Source organism: Podarcis liolepis (genome assembly GCF_965112155.1).
Source record: "Podarcis liolepis genome assembly, chromosome: 3".
Lineage (NCBI taxonomy): Eukaryota > Metazoa > Chordata > Lepidosauria > Squamata > Lacertidae > Podarcis > Podarcis liolepis.
This window is the reverse complement of record NC_139557.1, coordinates 5,043,981-5,071,691: the sequence shown is the minus strand read 5'-3', so window position 1 is coordinate 5,071,691 and position 27,711 is coordinate 5,043,981. Positions and strand designations below refer to the sequence as shown.

The following is a 27,711-nucleotide window of genomic DNA, read 5'->3' as shown; positions in this document are numbered from 1 at the left end:
CAACTGATCGATACCCGGGAGGTTCTGGTCACTCGCTCGCTCCTTTTCCTTTGTTTTTGCCTCAGAGCAGGTGACCCTTCCCCTCTCCCCACCCACCATATTCAGCTGATCGCTGGAACTGAAGACAGAATTTTCGCTGTGAGGCAAATTGTTTCCATAGCGATCTTTTGGTGAATGACTAATCCCCTCTCCCTCTTACTATAGTCTGACATTTCCCCCTTAATAACGGAGATTTTCTCCATAAAAAAGACTCAACAAGCTTGGCCTTAACCCCTAAAATGGAACTTTCCTCTCTAAAAGAAGCTGAACAACTTTGGCTGCCAGTCCCCCCCCCCCCTGCCGTGAGTAGATTGCAGTCTTGTGGGAGTTGGATGTCCCTGTTCTAAGCCAGAAGCAGAAAGTCACTGAACTAATTGACAGCATGGAGATGCCACAAGCAAACCCAGTTGCCAGATCTATTATTACAGACTTTTTAAAGAACCCGGAGGAAACAAAGCCATTGCCTGACATCAACAAATACAGTTCAGAATCAGAATACATTGCAGCCACAGAAGCTAACATACCCAACTTCCTCAACTATTCCTCATAAGGCATGGTTTCCAGACCCTTTTTTGTCTTGATCACAATTCTCTGCACATCTACCTGGGAATATGATGCTTCAAGATCTTTGAAAGTATATGTTAACATGGGAATAAATGAACCAGCTTTGTTGATTGACCACTAGGCTACTCAACCCAAATACCCTTGCCGCACAGGGGTGTTTTAAGAAAGGCTTGCATTGCACACACAGGTAGGCTAAGCAAGCCTGGAGCTTGTGAGTCTTAGAAACGTGGCAGAGCGCAGAGCTGGTGGGGCATGGGTGGTGTTGTAAGCCCAACAGCAGGAGTAAGGTCCAGGTCTTCCTGAGATGTTCCAGGGGGTGGCTGGAAGGTGAATCTCTGCAGGAGACTTGTGAAGAAGAGGAAGAGCTCCATTTTGGCAAGAGTCTCACCTAAACATGCTCTCCGACCTGTAAGGACACACAGGCAGCAGAGAAATTGGGTTTAGGCAGTTGCTTAATAACATCCCTAATATTTTGAAGCAGAAGGAAATGCAGAAATAAAATAACAGCTCACGGTGCCCATCTTAAAAGAATTATGAACTCCCAATATGAGCCATCCTGCAATGCTGGGGTGGGGGGTGTCTTTTCAGCCTGAAGGCCCCATTCCCAGGTGAGCAACATTCTACGGACCGCACACCAATGGTGGCCAGATCTAGTGGCAGAAATGGCCACAGCAACAGAATGTGATTTAAGAAAAGGTAAGCCTTTTCACAATAGGTTACATTCCATGCATGTAAAAATCCCATTGACGAAGTACACACTATGCAGATATACCCAAAAGTAAAAAAAATTACCTGCAGAGAAAGGCATGAAAGCATCTCTCTTTACGAATTTTCCTTCAGAGTTAAGAAAATGCTCAGGGTAGAATTTATGTGGTTTCTCCCATTGAGATTCATCTTGCAGCACAGAGGACAGCAATGGTATGATGAATGTCCCCTGCAAAGGCAAAGCAAGAGTCATTTTAATATAAAGCATATGCCTCTGGTACAATAAATAGTGTAGGAGAAATGAGATTTGAGTTAATCCGAGAAATGTCTTTTGTTTGACCATGATCTCCCACTAGAAATGGTTTCTTTTCCAACCTTGTGCTCCTTTCCACTGAGAACTGTTTAATGTGTTGGAGGACTTCCGGGGTGGCGCCATCGGTAATGGCAGATTCCCTCTGACTCGGAGGGACCGGCTCTACGGAAATTGGGTCTGTTCCGCTACGGCGAAGCGGGGACCCTTTAAAAAATCACAGGCGGGTGAAGCCTGTGACCGTGGGACTCGGCGGGCACCTTTCGCCCCCCCCAATTTGTAAAGGAACCCAATTACGGGCTCCGGAGCGAAGCAGGGCAAGCGGCGCGGTGCTGAGAGTCAACTGCTTCTTCCGTGGAGCGAAGCCGCACAGCTGTTACCGGAGAGCGCTGCCTTTTTCCTGTGACAATCTGGCTGCAAAAACAACTACCCGTGAGTAGGTTAAATTTGGAAATAAAGGAAAACAAAGACTTAATTCGGCACCGAAGCGGGGAGGCATAAACAGGAAGTCCGCCTTCCATTTCTTGTAAATAGAGTAAAGCAAAGAAGTTGTAAGCTAAGACCTGGAAAGTCGTTTGAAAAGGACTATAATCCTAACATCAAAGCAAGCGATTTCCCCCCTTGGCTGCAGGAGAGGAGGGGGGAAAGGTGTGAACTATATTTTCCTGCAAAAAGAGAGGAAAGGAAGCTAAAATCCACCGCTTAAAACCTGGGAACGGGCTGCCAATGGACAATAAGAATGCAGTACTGTGAAATGCGCTGTTGGTGAATAGAGTACTTTTTGACAGCTAACTCTGCAAGAGAGATACAATGTTTCTGGCTGGCTTCTCCTGGTTTTGAAGTAACTGGAAACTAATTGAAATTGAAACTGTTGTCTATTTTGTGAATTGGGGGACTAAAAAGGGTTACTTTTTTAATGCAACAAGTTTTGACTGTTACTGTGTCCCCCTAGAAGAAGTTTGAAATTGTTACAACAATAACTGGGCCAAGGGAATTTTCCACTTCAAAACAAATTCTGGCTGTGGGACTGACCTTGGGCTTTAACTAGAGTGTTATGGCAGATGGAAAAGAAAAGATAGATTTGCTTCAAGAAAAAACAACGAGGTCTGGTAGATCTTTTTGCCCAGACACTGGGCTGCAGCGAAGAGCATCAGCATCTAGCCCCTCTGCACCATCAGGGGCTGCATCTGTACAACCTAAACCAAAAGGAATGGCATCTGAAGATGTTTTAGCTCTGGCACTAGGCAAAATTAATGAATCTTTGGAAAAATTAAGTAAACAAGTAGCTGAAGCATCAATTAAAATTGATCAAAATACTACAAGCATTAATAATCTGGGACAGAAGGTGAATACTAATACAGAAACTATTGAGAAACTGCTACAGGAATCCACTTTGACCCGAAAGACAGCTGAAGAAGCAAAGGAAATAGCAGTTGCTGTAGAAGAAAAGATACCACCGATACATAGGCAACTCGAGGACCACAGGTCGATGTTGTCTATGATTGAATTGAAGGAGAAACAAACGAATTTGAGAATCAGGGCCATACCTGAACTTGAGAAAGACAATCTGACTGACTTTCTTATGCAGGAATTTGCAGACTTTTGGGACCTAGATTTGGAGAAGGAAGATTCTAAGATAGTGAGTGCTTTCAGGCTTGGAAGAGGGGGGAAGAAGAACAGGGTGAGAGACTGTTTGATCACCCTCAGAACAAAAGAGGAGAGAGACAAAATCTTGAGTCTGCACTGTCAGAAGACTTTGGAAATACATCAGTCAAGAGTGGAAATATTTAAAGACATTCCGAAATATCTTTTGGACCTTAGGTCCAGTTATGGAGATTTGGTTGCCCTGTTGAGAAGCAACAGAATTATCTTTAGGTGGGAATTTCCCCAAGGCCTGTCTTTCAGCTTCAAAGGAAGAAAGATAAAAATAAGATCAGTGGACGACAAAGAAAGATTTTTGAAAGACCACGGAGAAGACCTGCAGAAAGAATCTGGAGAAGAGCTAAGAGCACCAGAAAGAAGAATATTAGACATTGCAACACTACCTTTTGGACTGGACTGCCTAGAGAAAGCGATACCACCGACAGAACAAGAACAAACACTTGGCGCAGTTGGAGGAAAAGCAAAGTAACTACATCATGGCTCTGCAACTATTAAGCTGGAATACGAATGGTCTCAACTCCCCCCAGAAAAGGAAGAGTTTTTCATTTATTAAAAAAGGAACAATTGGACTTGATTTGTCTACAGGAAACACATGTGATAAGGCTACATAGAAAAGTATTGATTAACAAAAGACTGGGTCAGGAGTTTATCTCATCGGACAAAGTTAAAAAAAAAGAGGAGTAGTGATTTATGCAAAGGAGAGATTATCATCGAAATTTATCTTTAAGGATGACCAAGGAAGATTTGCGGCAATCGAAATTCAAATACAAGGAGAGAAATTTTTAATAGTAGGAGTTTATGCACCAAATGAGGGGAAATCTGAATTCTTTAAAAAGTTGCATGAGACCTTGATGGACTATTTGGACTATAATGTGATTTTGATGGGGGATATGAACGGAGTGGTATCCACAAATATGGACAAGGCACAAAGACAGGTAGTCACTAAGGATGGTAGACTACCGAAAACATTTTTTGAGATGACAGACAACTTGGACTTAGTTGATATCTGGAGAACAAAGAATCCCTTGGGTAGAGAGGGAACCTTCTTCTCTGAAACCAAAATGACATGGACAAGAATTGACCAAATATGGGTAACTAGAGGAATGACACCAAAGACAAGAAAAGTGGAAATTTGTCCAAAAACCTGCTCCAACCATAATGCTGTGAAGATGGAGATGAAACTAACACCAACCGGCTCTTTCAGATGGAGGATGAATGACACCTTATTTAGAGATGAAGAAGTGACTAAGAAGGCCCAAAAAACCTTGAGAGACTATTTTGAGATAAATATGAACACTAATCTTGAAAAAAGAGTAATCTGGGACGCAAGCAAAGCGGTTATGAGAGGGTTCCTGATACAACAGAATGCAATAAAGAAGAGAATCCAAAATGAGAAGGATAAAATTTTGGAGAAAATAAAGGAAAGTGAAAAGAAATTGAGAATAAAACCAAAGTCGCAAGAGATCTTGAGAGAAATAAAGTTATATCAAGTACAATATGTGAAAATGATGAATCAGGAGATAGAATGGAAAATTAAACAAATGAGACAAAAGACATTTGAGTCGGCTAATAAATGTGGGAAATTGTTGGCCTGGCAAATGAAAAAAAGACAAAAACTAAACACTATTAAGTGGAAGGAAAGAACATACAGAACCCAGTCGAGATTAGAAACTGTTTCCAGAGGTATTTTAAACAACTATATACACAAGGGCCACAGAAAGAAATTGATGTAGATCGATTTTTGAAAATAAATGGATTACAAAAAATCTCTCAAGAAAATAAATTAATGCTGAACTATAAAATAACTGAACAGGAGGTAGAAGGTGCCATTCAGAATATGCAATTAGGTAAATCTCCAGGACCGGGTGGATTGACTTCTAGATACTATAGATCTTTAAAAGAATGGTTAGTACAACCTTTAAAGGAAGTCTGTAATGAAATAATGGATGGGAAAAGGGCACCAGAGTCATGGAAGGAAGCGTATATCACACTTATACCAAAAACAGAGACTGAAAAGACGCAGCTTAAGAACTACCGTCCCATATCACTGCTTAATGTGGATTATAAAATCTTTGCAGACATTTTGGCTAAAAGACTAAAAAAAGTGTTAGTGGAAGAGATTCATAAAGATCAAGCAGGCTTTCTCCCGGGTAGACACTTGTCTGATAATATGAGAAACATAATCAATATTTTAGAAAAATTACAAGTGAATATTAATACCAAGGCAGTTTTGATATTTGTGGACACGGAGAAAGCTTTTGACAACATTTCTTAGAGTTTTATGAAGAAGAATCTACAGGGGATGGGGGTAAGTCAAGGCTTTGGAAACGGTATAAATGCAATCTATTCAGAACAAAAGGCTAAATTAATTGTTAATAACGTGGTGACGGAGGAATTCAAGTAAAAAAAGGGACACGACAAGGTTGCCCAATCTCCGCATTGCTTTTTATATCGGTCCTGGAGGTCCTGCTGAATATGATTAGAAGGGACCAATTGGTTAAAGGTATACAAGTCGGAGCTAAACAGTACAAATTGAGAGCATTTGCAGATGACTTAGTATTGACATGACAGGAGCCAGAATCTAGTACTAAAAGAGTTCTGGAACTGATCCAAGAATTTGGTCAGGTTGCAGGATTTAAACTGAATAAGTTAAAAACAAAGGTCTTAGAGAAAAACTTAACAGCGATTGAGAGAGAGAGAGAGGTTTCAGAATGAGACAGGTTTAACAGTGGTTAAGAAAGTGAAATACCTGGGGATAAACATGACAGCTAAAAATGGGAATCTATTTAAAGACAATTATGAAAAATGCTGGACTGAAGTGAAAAAAGATTTAGAAATTTGGTCAAATTTGAAGCTTTCACTGCTAAGCCGTATTGCTGCAATAAAAATGAATGTATTGCCCAGAATGTTGTTTCTGTTTCAAACATTGCAGATTTTGGATAAAATGGATTGTTTCAAGAAATGGCAGAGAGATATTTCTAGATTTGTCTGACAGCGCAAGAAGCCTAGAATAAAATTTAAAATACTAACGGACGCAAAGGAAAGAGGTGGATTTGCCCTGCCAGACCTTAAACTTTATTATGAATCAGCAGCTTTTTGCTGGCTGAAAAAATGGCTGCTTCTTGAAAACACAGACATTTTGGATTTAGAAGGTTTTAATAATGTATTTGGATGGCATGCATATTTGTGGTATGATAAGGTCAAAGCACATAAAGCATTTAAAAATCATATTGTCAGGAAAGCATTGTTTAATTTCTGGATAAGATATAAGGACCTACTTGAAAATAAAACCCCAAGGTGGTTGTCACCGATGGAAACGAAGGCTCAGAAAAAGCTCAATATGGAGGCCAAATGGCCGAAATATTGGGAAATTTTGGAACAAGAGGGAGACAAATTGAAACTGCAGAGTTTTGAAAAACTAAAAAATAAAGTGCGAGATTGGCTTCATTACTATTAGATAATGGAGGCATATAATTTGGACAAGAAAATTGGCTTCCAGGTGGAAAAATCAAAATTGGAAACAGAACTGTTAGACCCCAAAACCAAGATTTTGTCAAAGATGTATAACTTGCTGTTGAAATGGAATACTCAGGATGAAATGGTGAAATCTGCTATGATTAAATGGGCACAAGATGTTGGACATAACATAATGATGGCTGACTGGGAACAGTTATGGACCAAAGGTATGAAGTTTACGGCATGTAATGCCTTAAGAGAGAATATTATGAAAATGATTTACAGGTGGTACATGACACCAGTCAAGCTTGCAAAAATCTATCATTTGCCCGATAATAAATGTTGGAAATGTAAAGAAACTGAAGGTACATTGTTTCACCTTTGGTGGACGTGCCCAAGGATTAAGGCTTTCTGGGAGATGATTTATAATGAAATGAAAAAGGTATTTAAATATACCTTTCTGAAGAAACCAGAGGCCTTTCTCCTGGGCATGGTTGGCCAATTGGTGTTAAAGAAGGATAGAACTTTCTTTATGTATGCTACAACAGCAGCAAGAATACTTATTGCAAAGTATTGGAAGACACAAGATTTACCCACTCTGGAAGAATGGCAGATGAAGGTGATGGACTATATGGAACTGGCGGAAATGACTGGCAGAATCCGAGACCAGGGAGAAGAGTCAGTGGAAGAACATTGGAAGAAATTTAAAGACTATCTACAGAAATACTGCAAAATTAATGAATGTTAGAATGATGTTGGATTGAAGTTAAATGGTTTTTAGCAGTAATGTTATAAAGGAATATGTAAAAATTGATTGTTAACAGGTGATAATCTAAAGTTATAATATATTAAGATAAAAGATTAGGATAAAATCAAAGAGGGAAAGGATTTGCTGAATCAACTAAATTGGACTGGAATACAAAAAAGGGAGGTGTGAGGAGGTCAGGGAAACAAGCAAATGAAAGATAAGATATGGAAAGACTGATTTGTTTTTAACTGTTTTTTACTTTGTATTTTCATTTTTGGTTTTTTTCTCCTTTCTTTTATTTTTTCCCCTCTTATTTTTGTAATATGTTGAAATTTTAATAAATATCTTTAAAAAGAGAGAGAGATCTGTTTAATGGGTTGAAGCTGATGCCTGACACCTTCCGAAGGGTAGATTGCATGCTTACAGTGCAATCCTATACAAGTCTGCACAGATGTCACCCACACTGAAGTCCAAGGGGCTTACTCCCAGGAAAGCCTTAAAATATATTGTAACTAGTGGGCAGCAGTTCAGTGAAATGGATCACCTTTGGAATGAAGTAGCCATTGAGGGTAACATCTGTAGCCGTGGCATGTGGCAGGTTGGTTGGGATGATATTGGCAAACCTCTGGATCTCATGGACCACGGCATCTGTATAAGGCATTTTTGTTCGGTGTTCAATTCTTGGCTGAGAAGATCCAACAACCTTTGCAATTTCTTCTTGGACCTTTACTGGTGGCAACGAAAAGAAAAACGTTTATTTTTCTGCTCAGATTATCTCTGTGACTTAGGTCTCTTAAAAATTAATCTCTGAAGCATAAAACTGCCACAAACTTGTTCTACAATTCCATAGGCTCACAAATTTACTCTCTAGAATTTAACAAATGTATTTTTAAGAAGGACAAGTAATTTAGACAATAACCTGATATACTGAGGGAGAGAAATTCATCCAGGATGATTATTAAAATATCACTGCTGGGAATATTCTGAAGTGGTATCTTTTACATATAAAGGTCAAAAACAAAGATTTTGGATCCTCCAGACCCTGACAAATTTTGGAGAAAATATGGGAAAGAGTTAGCTGGAGAAAGAGCATTTGGAAGGGAAGCTGGACAGGAAAAGGAAGATTCAACAGAGGTAGAGGCAAAAGACAAATAAATAGGGAACAAGATGGCTTTGAAAATTCTAACTGGGAATGTAAATAAGCAAAATAATAAGACTAAGTGAATAAAATTGATCATGTTGTAAAGAAGTTAAACTTGGAAGTTATATGCCTCAAAGAAACAAGGAAACTATTAGCTTGGCAAATAAAGAAGAAAGAAGAAAAAACTGCATTGATAGAATAAATGTAGGAGGCAGAGTTGTGGAGAATCTGAAAAAAAATAATAGAGCAATCTATTATAAAGCACCATATTAAGGCAAATGAGGTAAAGTAGAAGAAATGGGTAAATATTTAGAAGAAAACAGACTGCTTAAGATACCAAAAGTTGAAATGTCATTTCTGAATAGACCTGTCACAGTGATGCAATTACAGCAAGTAATTTTACAGGCAAAATTACAGAAGGCACCTGGACCTGATGGAGTTTCAGCATATATTATTAAAAAATTACAAGATTACCGAATGCAAACTTTAAAAGATATTATGACTATAACTTTGAATACAGAAGAGTTACCCAAATCCCAGAAGAGTGTATACATAACTTTGATTCATAAACAAAATAGAGATCCAAAGCTGGTTAAGAGCTATCGACCTATTTCGATGTTGGATAAGGATTATAATTATTATAGTTTAAGAGACAACTATATGAAAATATTTCATAGATGGTACCTGACACCTAGTAAATTGGCTAAAATGCATAAATCCAAACTGAATATGTTCTGGAAACGTAAAGAGAAAGAAAGTACTATTTTTCATATGTGGTGGTCTTGTAACAAGGTTAAAGTTTACTGGGAAATGATATATGATGAACTGAGAAAGATGTTTATGATGTTTAAAAAACCATAAGCTTTTCTTTTGGAAATTATGAGATCAGAACTACCTAGAAATTTATTTAGTATAGAATATTTAGAAATTTATTTATGTATGCCATTTATATAAATTCATACAAATTTATTTACTTATGCAACCATTGCTGCAAGATTAATATTTGCTCAAAAATGGAACGATGAAGAGGTCCCGACAAGAGAAGAATGGATACAGAAATTAATGGACTACGCAGAAATGGAAAAACTTACTGGGAGAACAAGATTATTATTATTTTTAGAAGGCAATGGAAATGGTTTATTGTGTATTTACAAACAAATTGTAAACATACTAAGACATTGGCAGGATTAATGTAAAAACCCGCAGTTTCAATAAATCTATTGGATATATACGGGAATATATATACAGAAGAATATGTTGAGATAATTTGGAGTATGGAGGAATATGAAATGAAATGTAAAGAACCACAGAAAGAGGGAGTCCAGGTTGAAATGTAAAACTTATGACTGAACAAGTGTGTGTGTGTGTGTGTATGCAAATTATAAATATTTCATTTCTCTACTAGTTACATATAACTGGAATTAAGATTTCTCAGAATAATGGGAGCCAACCCAATGAAAAGCACTCACTCTGAATTTCAGGATATTTCATCATTAGTAACAGTCCCCAGCACAGTGTGGTAGAAGTGGTCTCCATGCCAGCAGCAAATAAGTTACCCACAACAGTTTTTAAGTTTTCGTTGTGGAAATATGCATTCGTCTTCTTCTTCTTCTCCTCCTGGGTTGCAAAGAGTATGAACTGATTAAAACGAATGTAGTGAGAAAATTTCATGTGCAAAGATAAAAATGAATACCTGACTGGACCCGATGATCCAAAGTATCATTGCACATCACCCCAGTCGCTAAGTAGTGAGAGATTCCAGGTTTTCCAGACTATGCCATCATGATGATATAGGGTTCCTGCAGGAGGAGTGCTCGCCTCCAGGCCAGGAGAAGCGAGTCACCAGAGGATCGGGGCTGCCCTATGCCTCGGGGCAGATAAAAGCCGGCCAGCCCCAGTCCCAAGTTGCGGGAGCAACATTGTTGGTTGCCAGTTCCTGCCTGAACCCTGTCCTGCTTTCCTGCCTGAGCTCATGACCCGCCCTGTCTCCCTGCTTGCATGCCTGTTCCTGACTTCACCTGACTCCCTGCCCTGCACCCAGCTTCAGCTACTACGGACTGCCTCCACATTGTGCCTTTGACCACAGACTTGGACCTCGCCTCTCGGGCAACCCATGGGACCAGCACACCAGGCCTGTATATCTGCTTTAACTCTTCAAACTCATCAGTAATTAGATTGATTTTAGAAATAATTTCCAACCTGTTTTTTAGAACTTTGTTGTCACCCAACCACCTGTTTCCTTTTCTGGGTGCTAATTACGGTAATTCCGCTTCATGGATCACTGCCTTGCCGTGGCGAAGGGGCTTGAAGAACTCAAAGAAGCTATGAACTATGCCGAGCAGGGCACCCAAGATGAACAGGTCATAGTGGAGAGTTTTGACCAAACGTGATCCACCTGGAGTAGGAACCGGCAAGCCACTCCAGTATCCCTGCCAAGAAAACTCCATGGACAAAGACAACAGGCATATAAAAGTTATGACGCTGGAAGATGAGCCCCTCAGGTCGGAAGGTGTCCAACATGCTACTGGGGAAGAGCGGAGGACAAGTACAAGTAGATCCAGAGCTGATGAAGCGGCTGGGCCAAAGCCGAAAGGACGCTCAGTTGTGGATATGCATGGAAGCGAAAGGAAAGTCCAATGCTGTAAAGAAAAATATTGCATAGGAACCTGGAATGTAAGAACCATGAACCTGGGTAAGTTGGATGTGGTCAAAAATGAGATGGCAAGAATAAATATTGACATCCTGGGCATCAGTGAGCTAAAATGGACGGGAATGGGCGAATTCAGTTCGGATGACTATCATATCTACTACTGTGGGCAAGAAACCCGTAAGAGAAATGGAGTGGCCCTCATAGTCAACAAAAGAGTGGCAAAAGCTGTACTGGGATGCAGTCCCAAAAATGATAGAATGATCTCGATACGAATCCAAGGCAGACCTTTTAACATCACAGTAATCCAAGTTTATGCACCAACTACTGGTGCTGAAGAAACTGAAATTGACCAATTCTATGAAGACTTACAAGACCTTATAGAAGTGACACCAAAGAAGGATGTTCTGCTTATTATAGGGGATTGGAATGCTAAAGTAGGGAATCAAGAGATAAAAGGAACAACTGGCAAGTTTGGCCTTGGAGATCAAAACGAAGCAGGGCAAAGGCTAATAGAGTTCTGTCAAGAGAACAAGCTGGTCATCACAAACACACTTTTCCAACAACACAAGAGACGACTCTACACATGGACATCCCCAGATGGGCAACATCGAAATCAGATTGATTATATTCTCTGCAGCCAAAGATGGAGAAGCTCAATACAGTCAGCAAAAACAAGACCTGGAGCTGACTGTGGCTCAGATCATCAGCTCCTTATAGCAAAATTCAAGCTTAAACTGAAGAAAGTAGGAAAAACCACTGGACAGGTAAGATACAATCTAAACCAAATCCCTTATGAATACACAGTGGAAGTGAGGAACAGGTTTAAGGATTTAGATTTGCTGGACAGAGTGCCTGAAGAACTATGGGTGGAGGCTCGCAACATTATACAGGAGGCAGCAACTAAAACCATCCCAATGAAAAAGAAATGCAAGAAAGCAAAGTGGCTGTCCAACGAGGCCTTACAAATAGCGGGGGAGAGAAGGCAAGCAAAATGCGAGGGAGATAGTGAAAGATACAGGAAATTGAATGCAGATTTCCAAAGAATAGCAAGGAGAGACAAGAAGGCCTTCTTAAACGAGCAATGCAAAGAAATAGAGGAAAGCAACAGAATGGGAAGAACCAGAGATCTGTTCAAGAAAATCGGAAATATGAAAGGAACATTTTGTACAAAGATTACCATAATAAAGGACAAAAGTGGTAAAGATCTAACTGAAGCAGAAGACATCAAGAAGAGGTGGCAAGAATACACAGAGGAATTATACCAGAAAGATATGGATGTCTCGTACACCCCAGGTAGTGTAGTTGCTGACCTTGAGCCAGACATCCTGGAGAGTGAAGTCAAATGGGCCTTAGAAAGCACTGCAAATAACAAGGCCAGTGGAAGTGATGGTATTCCAGCTGAACTGTTTAAAATTTTAAAAGATGATACTGTTAAGGTGCTACACTCAATATACCAGCAAGTTTGGAAAACTCAGCAGTGGCCAGGGGATTGGAGAAGATCAGTCTACATCCCAATCCCAAAGAAAGGCAGTGCCAAAGAATGCTCCAACTACCGCACAATTTCACTCATTTCACATGCTAGCAAGGTTATGCTTAAAATTCTACAAGGAAGGCTCAAGCAGTATGTGGACCGAGAACTCCCAGAAGTGCAAGCTGGATTTAGAAGAGGCAGAGGAACCAGAGACCAAATTGCAAACATGCGCTGGATTATGGAGAAAGCTAGAGAGTTCCAGAAAGACATCTACTTCTGCTTCATTGACTATGCAAAAGCCTTTGACTGTGTTGACCACAGCAAACTATGGCAAGTTCTTAAAGAAATGGGAGTGCCTGATCACCTCATCTGTCTCCTGCGAAATCTCTATGTGGGACAAGAAGCTACAGTTAGAACTGGATATGGAACAACTGATTGGTTCCAAATTGGGAAAGGAGTACGGCAAGGCTGTATATTGTCTCCCTGCTTATTTAACTTATATGCAGAATTCATCATGCGAAAGGCTGGGCTGGATGAATCCCAAGCCGGAATTAAGATTGCCGGAAGAAATATCAACAACCTCAGATATGCAGATGACACAACCTTGATGGCAGAAAGTGAAGAGGAATTAAAGAACCTTTTAATGAGGGTGAAAGAGGAGAGCGCAAAATATGGTCTGAAGCTCAACATCAAAAAAACGAAGATCATGGCCACTGGGCCCATCACCTCCTGGCAAATAGATGGGGAAGAAATGGAGGCAGTGAGAGATTTTACTTTCTTGGGCTCCATGATCAGTGCAGATGGTGACAGCAGTCACGAAATTAAAAGACGCCTGCTCCTTGGGAGAAAGGCGATGGCAAACCTAGACAACATCTTAAAAAGCAGAGACATCACCTTGCCAACAAAGGTCCGTATAGTAAAAGCCATGGTTTTCCCAGTAGTGATGTATGGAAGTGAGAGCTGGACCATAAAGAAGGCTGATCGCCGAAGAATTGATGCTTTTGAATTATGGTGCTGGAGGAGACTCTTGAGAGTCCCATGGACTGCAAGAAGATCAAACCTCTCCATTCTGAAGGAAATCAGCCCTGAGCGCTCACTGGAAGGACAGATCGTGAAGCTGAGGCTCCAATACTTTGGCCACCTCATGAGAAGAGAAGACTCCCTGGAAAAGACCCTGATGTTGGGAAAGATGGAGGGCACAAGGAGAAGGGGACGACAGAGAATGAGATGGTTGGATGGTGTTCTTGAAGCTACTAGCATGAGTTTGATCAAACTGCGGGAGGCAGTGGAGGACAGAAGTGCCTGGCGTGCTCTGGTCCATGGGGTCACGAAGAGTCGGACACGACTAAACGACTAAACAGCAAATTACGGTAATTGATAAGCAGAAACTCCAATTCATATTCATTTCCAGTCTTAGTAATGGTTAAAAGAACTGAAGCCCTAATTTAAGGCTGATTGGTCAGTGCATGGGCCAATCTATTTTCCTTGCTCTGAGATGCCTCCCCACCCTCAAAGCTTCCTCCTCCAGTGTAAAGAATGCCTTCTTCTGAGTACATGAGGCATTATCCCATCGTCCCTTGTATCAAAAGGGAGTCTGGCAACCAATATTTATGACTTGATTACCTCTCATCACTGCATAATTATCTATAATTACATGTTTTCTTGATCAGGGATTTTCCCCCCCAGAAATGCTGTTGAGCATGCAACCTTTGCCCCTGCAGAGGCAACTTCTGTAACACATTAACAACGGCTGACTATTGGGAAAGGGGAGGAAGTATGCCAGGTTGGTCCCTTCTGAAGTGAGACTTCCTGACTACAACTTATGCATTCACTTGCGAATATGCCCTTAAAACATGAATTGAAAATGGCAACGCTTATTCTGGGCCAATTTAAAAGACTCCATTACCTCTTGCTGTTGGATAAGAAATGAGTCAATAAAGCTCCTCTGGTCATTTTCATCCAAATCTCTGAGGTGTTTTATGAAGGTGGCATTTATGAAGGCAAACATTTCATCTCTGTTTTGCATGATAGTCTTACGAGCCCCCAAAAGAAAACCAAGAGCAGGAAACATGTTATACAGCTGAAAGGATAAAAATGTGAAAAAAGAAAAAGAGACATTAGAAAAACTCAGTATTGTACTCTCAGCTGGGTCTCTCAGAGCATAATTTATGTGCAACCCTGGGTTAATAGGTTATGGCAGTTCTCCTCTGGAGGTTCATCATCAGAGAGGGAGATCTGCCCTTGGAGGCCCCTTCTGAGCCATCATGGAACCAACTATCACTTGTTTTTCCTTGTCCTTGGAGTCCTAACGGCAGTGAGGCCAGAAAGCGTGTGTCCAAAAAGACTTTATTATATTTACGGGATGACTGTGCCGTGTGAGTTTTCTAAATATTTCGAATCACCACCAGGTTTCTCAAGATACCAATATTCTGTGTTTTCTAGTGAATACTGTTATTACAATCAACTGTTTGTTTTATTCTGATATATTTTTTTATTAACAGGCCAATCAAATCACATTATTTCCAAATCACATTAGTTCCAAATTATACAGCCAGATTTTTAAATTTTTGTTGGGGGTACCCATACTTCAAGCTCCGAACAGGGGTCCAAGCATCACTTATATTGCTGCTTTAATTAGACAGTTCTATCCAGTTCTGTCCAGATAGTCTCTTTGTTACTTTCTTCATCTTCTTGTTGTTATCATATATTCCTTTCTTTGCAATCTCTGATAATCTTCACAAGTGGGTTGAAAACAAACATCCTCTGTGTGGGTTTTACACTCTCCAAAAATCATATCACATAAAGACAGACGCCATTTCCACACCTCCACAAAGATCTTTCCCTCTGTCTGTCTGTCAATTTTCCCAGGCTTGCCAAGCATATCTCAGCATATCTCAGAGGGCTCTGCCAGGTCTAGATCACATTCCAAACATCATTCACATTCCGATGACCCTGGTCCTCCTGCCCCCGTCCTTCTTAGGTAAGCCTGTCTTAGCGAGACGCCATTTAAAACTGCGTCATAAAACTTTCCTCTGTTCTCCAATGTTTACCAATCCTCTCTTTGATCAATAATTCACTCCACACAGTTCTTAAATTCCTGCTTGTGATTAATAAAATGCAATGATTCTTCTCTCTGGGGTGGAGGGTTATTAATACTCACATAAGGCAAAAGAAAGAAAAGTTTTTTCCTCCACCCCCTTTCCGTTTCACTCCAAACATAACAGTCTCTTAATAGTGATTCATCACTTGATTTATTTGTCCCGCCCGCCGCTCCGCTCACAGAGATCCATTAATCAGCAGTCTTAACTCCCGATCTTCGCTTGATGTATGTGCTTTAGCTTCTTTCCAATTATATGTTTCCAATTATATATTTCGAGCTAAAGCGAACCAGTGCGCTGATTGGAGACAGCGTCAGGAAGAGCCGACTTCACCTGAGGGCTTTTGCCAAGTGTCCGCACCCCGTTCTTTCGAATCCGGGTGTGAATTATGGACACCGCTGGCAAGGCAGTCCCCCCCATGTACTTGGGGGGGGGGCGGGAAGGCTGCATACTTCCCATAGCAGCCTCTTAATTACCTCGTGTGGGTCGGAGAGATGTTATTGTTGGCCATCTTCCAATGCGCCACCTGGTGGCCCCTCAACTGTTTGTTTTAAATGGAAAAAATAGATTACCGTGACTGAGAAGCTTCCAAAAAGCAGGGCACTTTCATTGACCAACTTCAGAAGTCTTATGTATGTGGGATCTTCATAATCAAATCGCTTGTCTAGTAGTATGGCCACTATGATATTGGCAACAGCTGCATTCATAATTGTGCTGGTCTCAAATGGGTTTCCTATACATAAATATGACAGTTAAACAAAAATATTCTTTTAAAAATGTGGGATGTAAAAAACATAGGAGTCAAGTACAACATTCCTAGAATGGACATGCTATGGGATGCTTTCTACCAGCCAGGAGAAAACTTCCTGTTTCCTCTGCTAAGATATAGAACTTGCTAACGCAAGTTGGGGGATATCATTAAACAATATAAATAAACTGATCTTAAGTGCTGCTGGATGTGGCCATAGCTGGGCTAAGAAATGCTTGGAAGTCACAGGAGTTATTGCAGTACAATCTGCACATTACAGGAACAGACCAATTGCAGGGAACCCTGGGATCTGTGCTTCTGGAAGTTAGGAATATGTAACACAATAGTCTTGGCACCTTTAAACAATGGTAGTGTAGCTATGCACCAGAGGAAAACACCAACCCACCTTCATAAGATTCAAATTTCTTTATCAGGACACTGCATTCCTCAACAATTCTATCCTCTATAGTCCTCTTTCCCATTCCGTAGTCCCGTAATGTGCTTAAAGCAAACCGCCGCATCATTTTCCAGTTTTCACCATTAGACAGAATTACACCTGAAGAGACGGGAATAAAGGTATCATGTTTGTATGGCCATTGAATAAAGAATCAATAAATTGTGTTCTGCATTTCTTCCATGGAACTGAGAATGGATCCCAGCTATTCTCCCATTCAGACTTCGGAGCTGGCAGCTGTGTCATCAGAGCATGACCTGAGAACACATGGAACAATATTTTCCCCTACTAAGTGTAGGATAGAGTAGAGGGTGGTTTTTACATGTCAGGGGTCCCAGCAGAACTCAGCTTGTTATTTTGTATTCCATTATGCCTCCTTCATTTTTCGTCTCTATATAGTCTGGGGCAGAAAATGGTCAGTCAGTTTCCCCTTGGTGTGTGGAATTACTTTGCTGTGTGACTATTATTCACAATCCTCCTGTCTCATTCTCCCCCTCCTCTACAATATGACTGTTGGGAAGAAGGTGGGAATGAGAAAGGTTTGCTTTAAATGGTCTCCATTTTTGCTTCTTCAACAGAGCACCACTTATCCACTGAAAGTCAGGACCAAAAAAGGCTGACCTGGTCCACTCTTTCTAACATTTTAGCTTGATCTTCAGAAATCCACAGGTGACACTTTTTGTGACACATTCTCAGCCTAGTGCCTGCAGATACTCTGTCAATGTCAAAGGCACTGAGGTGGGTTGAAAAATTGGCAAGGATTGAATTATTGGATTTAGAAGGCTATGATAATAGATTCGGTTGGAACACGTATTTATGGTATGATAAAAAAAGAATACATAAAGGGTTTGAAAACCACATCTTTAGAGGATCTTTGATTGGAGTTTCGAATAGGTATAAAAATGTATTAGAACCAAAGATTCCACATTGGTTATCACCATTAGAGGTTATGAGTATTAAAAAGATAAATATGAGTGGGAGATGGATAACATATGAGAAACTATTAAAAAGGGAAGGAAATAAGTGGAAATTGAAACCATATGAAGAAGTAAAAGAGTATGTTAAGGATTGGCTGCATTATTTTCAGGTAAATGAAATGTTTAAAAAAGAGTTTTTAGAGAGGGTATATTCTGAAAAAGAATCTAGATTTCAACAAGAAATCTTAAACAATGAAGTGAAAATTTTATCTAAAATGTATAAAATATTGTTGGAATGGAATACTGTGGACGAAGAGGTTAAATCTGTAATGATTAGTTGGGCTAGAGATTTCGGATATAATATTGAATTTGAGAAATGGACTAAATTATGGAAGGATGGGTTAAAGTTTACAGCTTGTACAACGATTAAGGAAAATGTTATGAAGATGTTATATAGATGGTATATAACACTAGTAAAACTGGGTAAAATGTATAAAGTGTGTAATAAATGTTGGAAGTGTAAGGAGACAGAAGGAACATTTTACCATATGTGGTGGGAATGTAAGAAGGTAAAAAGCTTCTGGGAGATGGTCTATAATGAGTTAAAGAAAATGTTGAAATATACTTTTGTTAAAAAACCAGAAGCTTTCTTATTGGGAATACTGGATAATGAAATTAGTAAAAAAGATGTGAAATTAGTTTTGTATGCAGTAACAGCAGCCAGAATTATGCTGGCACAGAAATGGAAACAGGAGGAGATGCCCACGAAAGAAGAATGGAGGATGAAACTGATGGAATACGCAGAAATGGACAGATTGACGGGGAGAATTAGGAACCAACGTGACCAGAGATTCTCCGAGGACTGGAAGAAATTTACAGAATATATTAAAAATTTCTGTGATGAGCAAATAACATTTGTTGGCTTTCAAGAAGCTCTGTGAAATTACTGTTAGAAATATTGTTTAAAAAATATGATGTGATTAAGAGTATGTGAGTGCAATATAATATTTGGAAATGTGAGACGAGGATAAAAAAACAAACGGAAAATTATCAGACAAGCTGAGGGAAGTTCTGGAAAAAAGGGTTTAACTTAAAAATGGATGTATAATTTTGTAAAAATGTTTTTTTTATGGAAAATCTAATAAAAATATTTATAAGAAAAGAAAAGTTGGCAAGGATTTCCCCCACAAGAAACAATGGATTTCGATGACTTGCTTCGCAAACACTCATCTTATAAACCATTTCATGGGAACAGATTGTGTTCACCAGGTGGGACCAGTGTGTGTTTGCAAGCATTACCAGTTCCAATAGAAAGGGAGGTGCCTCACCAAAGCCTTGTGCAAGCTCTTGAAATAATGGAATGATGGGCCTGTCAGCAAATGCGTCCGCCTGATTAACCAGAGCCTCCTTTACTGTCTCATATCCTGCCAACACCACAGTTTTTCGGGGTCCCATTTGGATGCTGAAGACAGGGCCATACTGCTTTGACAGCTGGAATTCAACAGAAGAAAAAGTGAGAAACAGAGTTCTGGCATACCCAAAGAATATATTAATGCAATTTGTCTCTGACAAAACCAAGACTGCATTCACTACCACGCAGTCTCAAATCTTCCAATCTTGGGCAAGGTGATTGAGCGGGTGGTTGCTGAACAACTCCAGGAACGTCTAGAGGATGCGGGCCATTTGGATCCCTTCCATTTGGGATTCAAGCCTCATCATGAAACTGAAACTGCCTTGGTTGTGCTGCTCGATTATCTCCGGCGGGCTAGAGACAAAGGTGAAAGCTGTTTCCTAGTTCTGCTGGATCTCTGTGACCTTTGATACCATCGACCATGACATCCTTCTGGACCGTCTAGAGGGGCTGGGAGCTGGGGGCACTGTTATACAGTGGTTTCACTCCTTCTTCCTGCGGCGTGTCCAGAAAGTGGTGTTGGGGGATGAGTGTTCAGGCTCCTGGGCTCTCACTTGTGGGATATGCGGATAATAACCAGCTCTACCTCTCTTTTAAATAAAAACAATTGAAGGCAGTGAAGGTCCTGTGTGAGTGTTGGAGGGCGGTTGGAGGATGGATGGTGGCTGACAGACGGGTGTTGAATCCTGACAAGACAGAAGTACTGTTTTGCGGGGACAGGAGGCAGGCAGGTGTGGAGGACTCCTGGTCCTGAATGGGGTAACTGTGCCTCTGAAGGACCAGATGTGTAGCCTGGGATTCATTTTGGACTCACAGCTGTTGATGGGGGCGCAGGTCAATTCTGTGGCCAGGGCAGTTGTCTATCAGCTCCATCTGGTACGCAGGCTGAGACCCTATCTGCCAGCAAACTGTCTTGCCAGAATGGTGCATGCTCTGGTTATCTCCTGCTTGTACTACTGCAATGTGCTCTATGTGGAACTACTTTTGAAGGTGACCCGGAAACTGCAACAAGTCTAGAATGCGGTAGCTACACTGGTGACTGGGAGTGGCTGCCGAGACCTACGTTGGCTCCCAGTATGTTTCCAAGCACTATTCAAATTGTTGGTGCTGACCTTTAAAGCCCTAAATGGCCTCGGCCCAGTATCCTGAAGGAGCGTCTCCACCCCCACCGTTCAGCCTGGACACTCAGGTCCAGGGCTCAGGGCCTTAAGGCAGTCCTTTTAAGGAAAGTTTTTAATGTTTGATGTTTTATCATGTTCTTAGTCTGTTGGGTGGCCGGGGAAACCCAGCCAGATGGGCAGGGTATAAATAATAAATTATTATTATTATTATTATTCAGTTGTGGCAGCACAAATATTTGCTGGGAATAATCAGAAAAACAGAACAAATTAGGCAGTTGTAAGGATAAAAGTGATTATACCTTTAATGGCACCTCTCAAATCTAGTTTAGAAAGATAGGCTGAAGGAGGAGGCTGGGCTGGGCAAGGTTTGTATTGGCACTTTTGAATCCTTGAAGATGGAGGCAGAGTCAAATGGGATTCAACACCAGACACCCCCAGACACCTTGTTCAAATTACCAGTTATAAATTGCAACTAGGTCCTATGATTGGAAAAGTTAAGAGGCGGTTCTGTAGCACACAAAGAGAAGATGAGATTTATAGGCTCTAAAAGAACAAAATGTATTCTATTATTAATATTATTAATAATAATACTAATTTTCTACTCCGCTCTGCTGACTGGGCTGCCCCAGTACCCTTCAGCCTTGCCATGGGAAGAACTGCAATCTTTACCTTTAACATGGTTCTGTGAGGCCTCTTGAGATCCATGATGTGGAGATTCCCAATGAGAGGTAAAGGCCTTGGTCCTGGTGGAAGATTTTGGGAGCTCTTGTTCCAGAAAGTGCCCAGTTTCAAAACAAAGTAAACCATAAGGATAAAGAGGAACAACGCTGGAATCGGTTCTGTCCAATCCATTTTGTTTCTGCAAGCAATTTGTTTTGCAGTGGTTATAATGAAAGCTACAGTGCAGTTTGGTTGAGGACAATGTCTTGCAACTGTAGTGAGCAGCATATATATTATGCCAGGTACCGTCTCGAGCTAAACATTAAACCATTATTAAACTCTCTTGAACCTGGATGCAGATCTGTCACCCAGATTATGTGTAAAATTAATCTGTTATAAGGGGAGTAAAGGGCAGCAGTATGTTGAAATTCTTTGGAGTGATTATTGAACTGCATTCAGGGATGGATTTCCGAAAGTGCAGCAGTATGGACTTCTGGAGAGGCAAGATGGCAAGCGCCACAGCAGCATGGAGCTCCTGAGGACCACAAGCACCAATGGCGCTGCCTGGCTGGTCCCAGTACTGCCACCACGGCTGCCGCCACAACCATGATTGGGGGGTAACCAAGGTTTCCCAACACGACAACCAAGGAGGCTGCGCAGAGCCCCAGCCCCCCCCTCCAGTGGCCTCGACCACGCTTGGACTGGGAGCATCCCACTGACATCTCAGCAGAGCCAGAAGAGTAGCAAGCTCAGGTGGTACCTGGTGTGGAATTTTTTTTGTCACCCCCCCATGACTCCCAAGCCTACAGCAAGCCAGGGGAAGGGGGGGAGCTTCACCACTTTGCTGGGGCCGCTCGCTGTCAGCTTGGGATTCATGGGTGGGGAGGGTGACAAAAAAAAATTCCGCAACCCCCTTGCTCTGCTCCTGGCCCAATGCCCTGCACTGCAAGAGGTTCAAAATCCTTTTTTAAATGTGCATGAAGTAAGAACTTTCTGGCGGTGAGATCTATTCCTCAGTGGAACAGTCTCCCTCGGAAGGGGGCGTACTCTCCTTCCTTGGAGGTTTTTATGGAGAGGTTGGGTGGCCATCTGTCCTGGATGCTTTAGCAGAGATTCCTACATTGCAGGGGGTTGGGCTCCCTCAAGTTAGAGGAAACGTTCCAGCCTTGCATGCTCACTTGGCCAGAGGCTGGGCTAAGGCAGGGAGCGGCTGGTGGGAGGGTCCTTCATCTGGAATTCCCCTGCAGAAACAGGTAGACTGCACATGGCCAGGTAGACTGCACATGGCCAGGGGGCTCAGTCAGCTCCGACACTGCACCTAGCCTTGCCTGCCGGCCCCGATCCCAAATGGGGTGCAGCGCTCGGCCTGAATCACGTGCATGTTGGGGGGCAAGGGCACAGCCACAGCTCCTCGCCCCCTCTCTCGGCTCGAGACGTGCAGGGTGCAAACTTCATGCAACTAGCAGCAAAGAGTTCTCTGACAATTATTTTCAAAATAAATGCACATGTGTTACTCATATTTAGATATCTGTTTTGTTGGAGGGGTTTTTTTTCTTGGAGGTAGAGAATTCTCTGGGGTTTTTTTTTTGAAATCGTGGAACACCCAGGCTTAAAAAGTGATCTGTGCATCTGCACTCTTAATCAAAAGCTCCAATTCAGATTGATATGGCATTATTTTATTAAAACTGTGAATTATCATTCACTGTTAGGTTTGTTTCAGCCCCGCCAGTTTCCTCTACACATTAATTCCAATATAGTTCCAATATTTATTCCAATTTTCCTGGAATTTCTGTTCATCCTGGTCTCGTATTCTAAGTGTTAGTTTAGCAAGTTCAGCATAGCTTGCCATTTTAACCTGCCAATCATTTATACTAGGTATGATTTCCATTTTCCAGTTTTGTGCCAACATAGTTCTTGCGGCTGTGGTGGCATAAAAAAATATGGTCTTGTCTTCTTTTTTAATTTCTTTCCCTATCATTCCTAGCAGGAAGGCTTCGGGTCTTTTGGGAAAAGTGTATTTAAATATTTTTTTAATCTCGTTGTAGATTAATTCCCAGAATCCCTTCACTTTATTACATGACCACCACATGTGATAGAAATCGCCTTCCGCTTCACCACATTTCCAGCATCTCTTATTCTTTAACCTATACATTTTTGCGAGTTTCACCGGTGTGTGGTACCACCTATATATCATTTTCCAGATATTTTCCCTCAGTGTCATACACGCCGTGAACTTTATACTACTATTCCACAATTCCTCCCACCGTTCAAAGTCAATATTGTGGCCAATGGCTATAGCCCATTTGATCATTGCCTCCTTCACCTCCTCGTCCTTTGTGTGCCATTCTAGCAATATGTCATATATCCTGGACAGTGTTTTGTTTTTACCTTCCACTACCTCCACATGAAATTTAGATTTTTGATCTTCAAACCCCGTTTTCCTTTTGTCCTGCTTTAGAAGCTCATTCACCTGGTGATATTTGCAACCAGACACTAAATAGATTTTTAGTCTCCTCATACGGTCTAAGTTTAATTCCTTGCTCTGTTTTATTTGTCAGTTCTTCATAGGTGGCATTCTTTTCTTCCATATTGGTCTTCCTAATCCTTATCACCTCTATTGGTGAGATCCACCAGGGAGTTTTCCTTTCCAGGAGATTTTTGTTTCTCTCCCATACCTGATAGATTGGTCCCCTAAATATATGGTTTAAAAAGCCCCTGTGAACCTTCACCTTTTCGTACCACAGGTACGAATGCCATCCGTACCTGTTATCGAAGCCCTCCAAATCTAACATATCTCTATTTTCCAGTCTTATCCAATCTTTTAACCATAGTAGTGACGCCGCCTCATAGTATATGCTCAAATCCGGTAGGGAAAAACCTCCTCTTTCCTTTTTATCTACCATTATTTTCATTTTTATCCGCGGTCTTTTTCCCTGCCAGATATATCTCGCCAGCGTTCTCTGCCATTCCTTACATTGTTTTAGACCTTTAAGAACAGGTATAGTTTGAAATAAAAACAACATTCTGGACAAAACATTCATTTTAACTACCGCTACCCTCCCCAAAAAGGACAGTTTCCTCCTCCTCCAAATTTCCAGATCTTTCTTTATGTTCTTCCATGTGGCCTCATAATTATCTTTATACAGATTCAGGTTTTTTGTCATAATCCACACTCCTAGGTATTTTATTTTCTTAGCTATCATAATTCCCGCCCTTTGTTCTAAATCTATCAAATCTTCCTTAGTTAGGTTTTTAACCAACATTTTAGTTTTATTTTTGTTTACCTTAAGTCCTGACACCGTACCGAACTCTTCAAATTTTTGTAAGGCTTCTTTTACACTGTTTTTGGGGTCTTCTAGAGTTAGTACGATGTCGTCCGCGAAAGCTTTGATTTTATATTCTCTCTTTCCCACCTTAATTCCTTTAACCTCTATTGCTTCTCTCAATCTTTTATTGAGTATTTCTAATACTGTTATAAACAGTAGCGGAGACAGGGGACAGCCTTGTCTAGTCCCTTTATATATATTGAAAGACTCTGTTGTAGTATTGTTTATTACCAGTTTTGCCTTTTGTTCGTGGTAGATTGTTTCTATACCTCTTCTAAATTTTTCTCCCATTCCCATAAATTCCAAGCTTTTCTTCAGGAAGCTCCACAAAATATTGTCGAATGCCTTTTCGGCATCTATAAATACCAGAGCCGCCTGTTTATCTATCTTAGTATCCAAATAGTCAATGATATTGATCACATTTCTTACGTTATCCCTTAATTGTCTCCCCGGGAGGAAGCCCATTTGATCCTTATTAATTCTATTATTTAAAACTTTTTTTAATCTTTCTGCCAATATGTCCGCAAACAATTTATAATCATTGTTTAATAGTGAGATTGGCCTATAATTTTTCACTTCCAAAGCATCAACATCTTTTTTAGGGATCAGTGTAATGAATGCTTCCTTCCAGGTATTCGGGATCCTTCCCTCTTTTATTATATTATTCATTACTTCACATAACATTGGTGATACTTGATCACTTAATACTTTATAATATTTAGCTGGGAGGCCATCTGGCCCCGGCGCTTTCCCAGGCTTCATCTTTTTTATAATAATAATAATAATAATAATAATAATAATAATAATAATAATAGTAATTTAAAAAATTTTTTTATTTATATCCCGCCCTCCCCAGCCGAAGCCGGGCTCAGGGCGGCTAACAACAATCAAATAATCAAACAGTAAAATAGTTACACAATCTAAAAATATTTCATTATAAAATTAATTAAATCAAATTGAAGGCAACCAATTAAGCAAAATTCTGTGCAGGTTGCCAGAGGAGGGAGTCAGGCTGCGCCCTGACTAAAGGCCTGGCGGAACAACTCTGTCTTGCAGGCCCTGCGGAAAGATGTCAGGTCCCGCAGGGCCCTAGTCTCTTGTGACAGAGCATTCCACCAGATTGGAGCTGCAGCCGAGAAGGCCCTGGCTCTAGTTGAGGCCAGCCTAACCTCTCTGAGGCCTGGGACCTTGAGGATGTTATTATTTGCAGACCGTAGGTTTCTCTGTGGGGCATACCAGGAGAGGCGGTCCCGTAGGTACGAGGGTCCTAGGCCGTATAGGGCTTTAAAGGTTAAAACCAGCACCTTAAACCTGATCCTGTACTCCACCGGGAGCCAGTGCAGCTGGTATAGTACCGGGTGAATGTGATCTCGCAGCGAAGACCCCATAAGGAGTCTCGCCGCGGCATTCTGCACCCGCTGGAGTTTCTGGGTCAGTCTCAAGGGCAGCCCCACGTAGAGCGAGTTACAATAATCCAGTCTGGAGGTGACCATCGCGTGGATCACAGTGGCTAGGTCAGGGTGAGAGAGATAAGGGGCCAACTGCTTAGCTTGGCGGAGGTGAAAAAATGCCGCCTTTGTTATAGCTGTAATCTGCGCCTCCATAGAGAGGGAGGTATCGAAGATTACACCCAAACTCTTAACGGACGGTGCTGGCACTAATTGCACCCCCGCAAGAGATGGGAGTTGCCCCCTCAATCCCATATCGTCCCGCCCCAGCCAGAGGACCTCTGTCTTCGAAGGATTTAACTTCAACTGGCTCCCACGTAACCATCCAGCCACAGCTTCCAGACATCTGGTCAGTGTGTCTGGGGCCGAGTCAGGATGGCCGTCCATCAACAGATAGAGTTGGGTGTCATCAGCATACTGATGGCAACCCAACCCAAAACTCCGGACAAGCTGGGCGAGGGGGCGCATAAAGATGTTAAAAAGCATTGGGGAGAGAATCACACCCTGAGGCACTCCACACACCAAGGAGTGGTGCGATGACAATTCCCCCCAAGCGCCACCCTCTGTCCCCGACCAGAGAGAAATGAGCGCAGCCATTGAAGGACTGTGCCCTGGATCCCCACGTCGGCAAGGCGGTGGTCCAGGAGTTTGTGATCGACCATGTCAAAGGCTGCTGACAGATCTAGAAGAATCAGCAGCCCCGACCCACCTCGATCCAGCTGCCTACGGAGATCATCTGTTAGGGCGACCAGAGCCGTCTCGGTCCCATGACCAGCACGGAAGCCGGACTGGAATGGATCCAAAGCAGATGTTTCATCCAGAAGCCTCCTTTATCTCCTCTTGTGTTATCATTTGATCCAACAACTCTTTTTCTTCTTTTGAGATCTGTTGCAGATGGTGGTCTTGTAGAAAACTATTTATTTCAAGGTCTGTTTCCTTTCCTCTTTTATATATATCCTTATAGTACTTTTGAAATATCTTTTTAATTTCTTTTGGTTCTTCTACCGTCCTTTCTCCTTCCCTTATCTTACATATCACGTTTTGTATTCTTCTTTCTCTTATTTGCCATGCCAAGTATTTCCCTATCTTATTTGCCGATTCAAAATTTTTTTGTTTCATCATTTTAATTTTCCATTCAATCTCTTGGGTGATTATTGTAGAAAGTTTAGCTTGTAACATCTTTATGTTTTGTTTTGGCATCTCCACCTCTGGATTGATGGTTAATTTTCTTTCATTTTCTATGATCTGTGTTAAAATCTGTTCTTTCTTTTTCTTTCCTTAAGTGGCTATTTTTCTGGATCAAAAACCCCCTCATAACTGCCTTTCCTGCATCCCACACCATCTCTATGGCAGTTTCTCCATTTAAATTCCACTTGAGGTATTCTTAAAATGTTTCTTTAGCTTTTGTTACAATTTTTTGGTCATTAAATAAGAATTCATTCATTCTCCATCTCCCTGTTCTGACATTCTTTTCTCTTAACTCTATAAAAACCGTGTTATGATCAGCTATTGTTCATGGGAGAATTTCTGCCTTAGTTAGATTCGAACTAACAAATTGATGTAGTGGATGGATCAAAAAATGATATTGATGGGTGATTTTAACGGGGTGGTATCAGCAGATCTAGATAAATCAATTAAAAAGCAAAAGACGAAGGAAGGTAAACTACCTCGCTCCTTTTTTGACTTGGTTAATAATTTGGGATTAATTGATGCATGGAGATTTAAAAACCCCACCACTAAACAATACACTTTATTCTCAAATCCAAACCAGAGTTGTGGAAG

The 27,711-nt window shown here is 41.2% G+C and overlaps 1 protein-coding gene across 1 annotated transcript; it reads right to left on the bottom strand.

Annotated features, from left to right (window-relative positions):
- Positions 1-722: 722 nt before the first annotated feature.
- Positions 723-21,390, bottom strand: LOC310703124 (cytochrome P450 2K1-like). Its single transcript, XM_083495212.1, has 9 exons — positions 21,165-21,390; positions 19,292-19,454; positions 16,999-17,148; positions 16,417-16,577; positions 14,653-14,826; positions 10,095-10,242; positions 8,029-8,213; positions 1,396-1,537; positions 723-1,009 (listed from the first exon to the last, which is right to left on the bottom strand). The coding sequence occupies exons 1-9, from the start codon at positions 21,345-21,347 to the stop codon at positions 822-824; spliced, it is 1,494 nt and encodes a 497-aa protein (XP_083351338.1). The 5' UTR covers positions 21,348-21,390; the 3' UTR covers positions 723-821.
- Between the last annotated feature and the right edge of the window lie 6,321 nt (positions 21,391-27,711).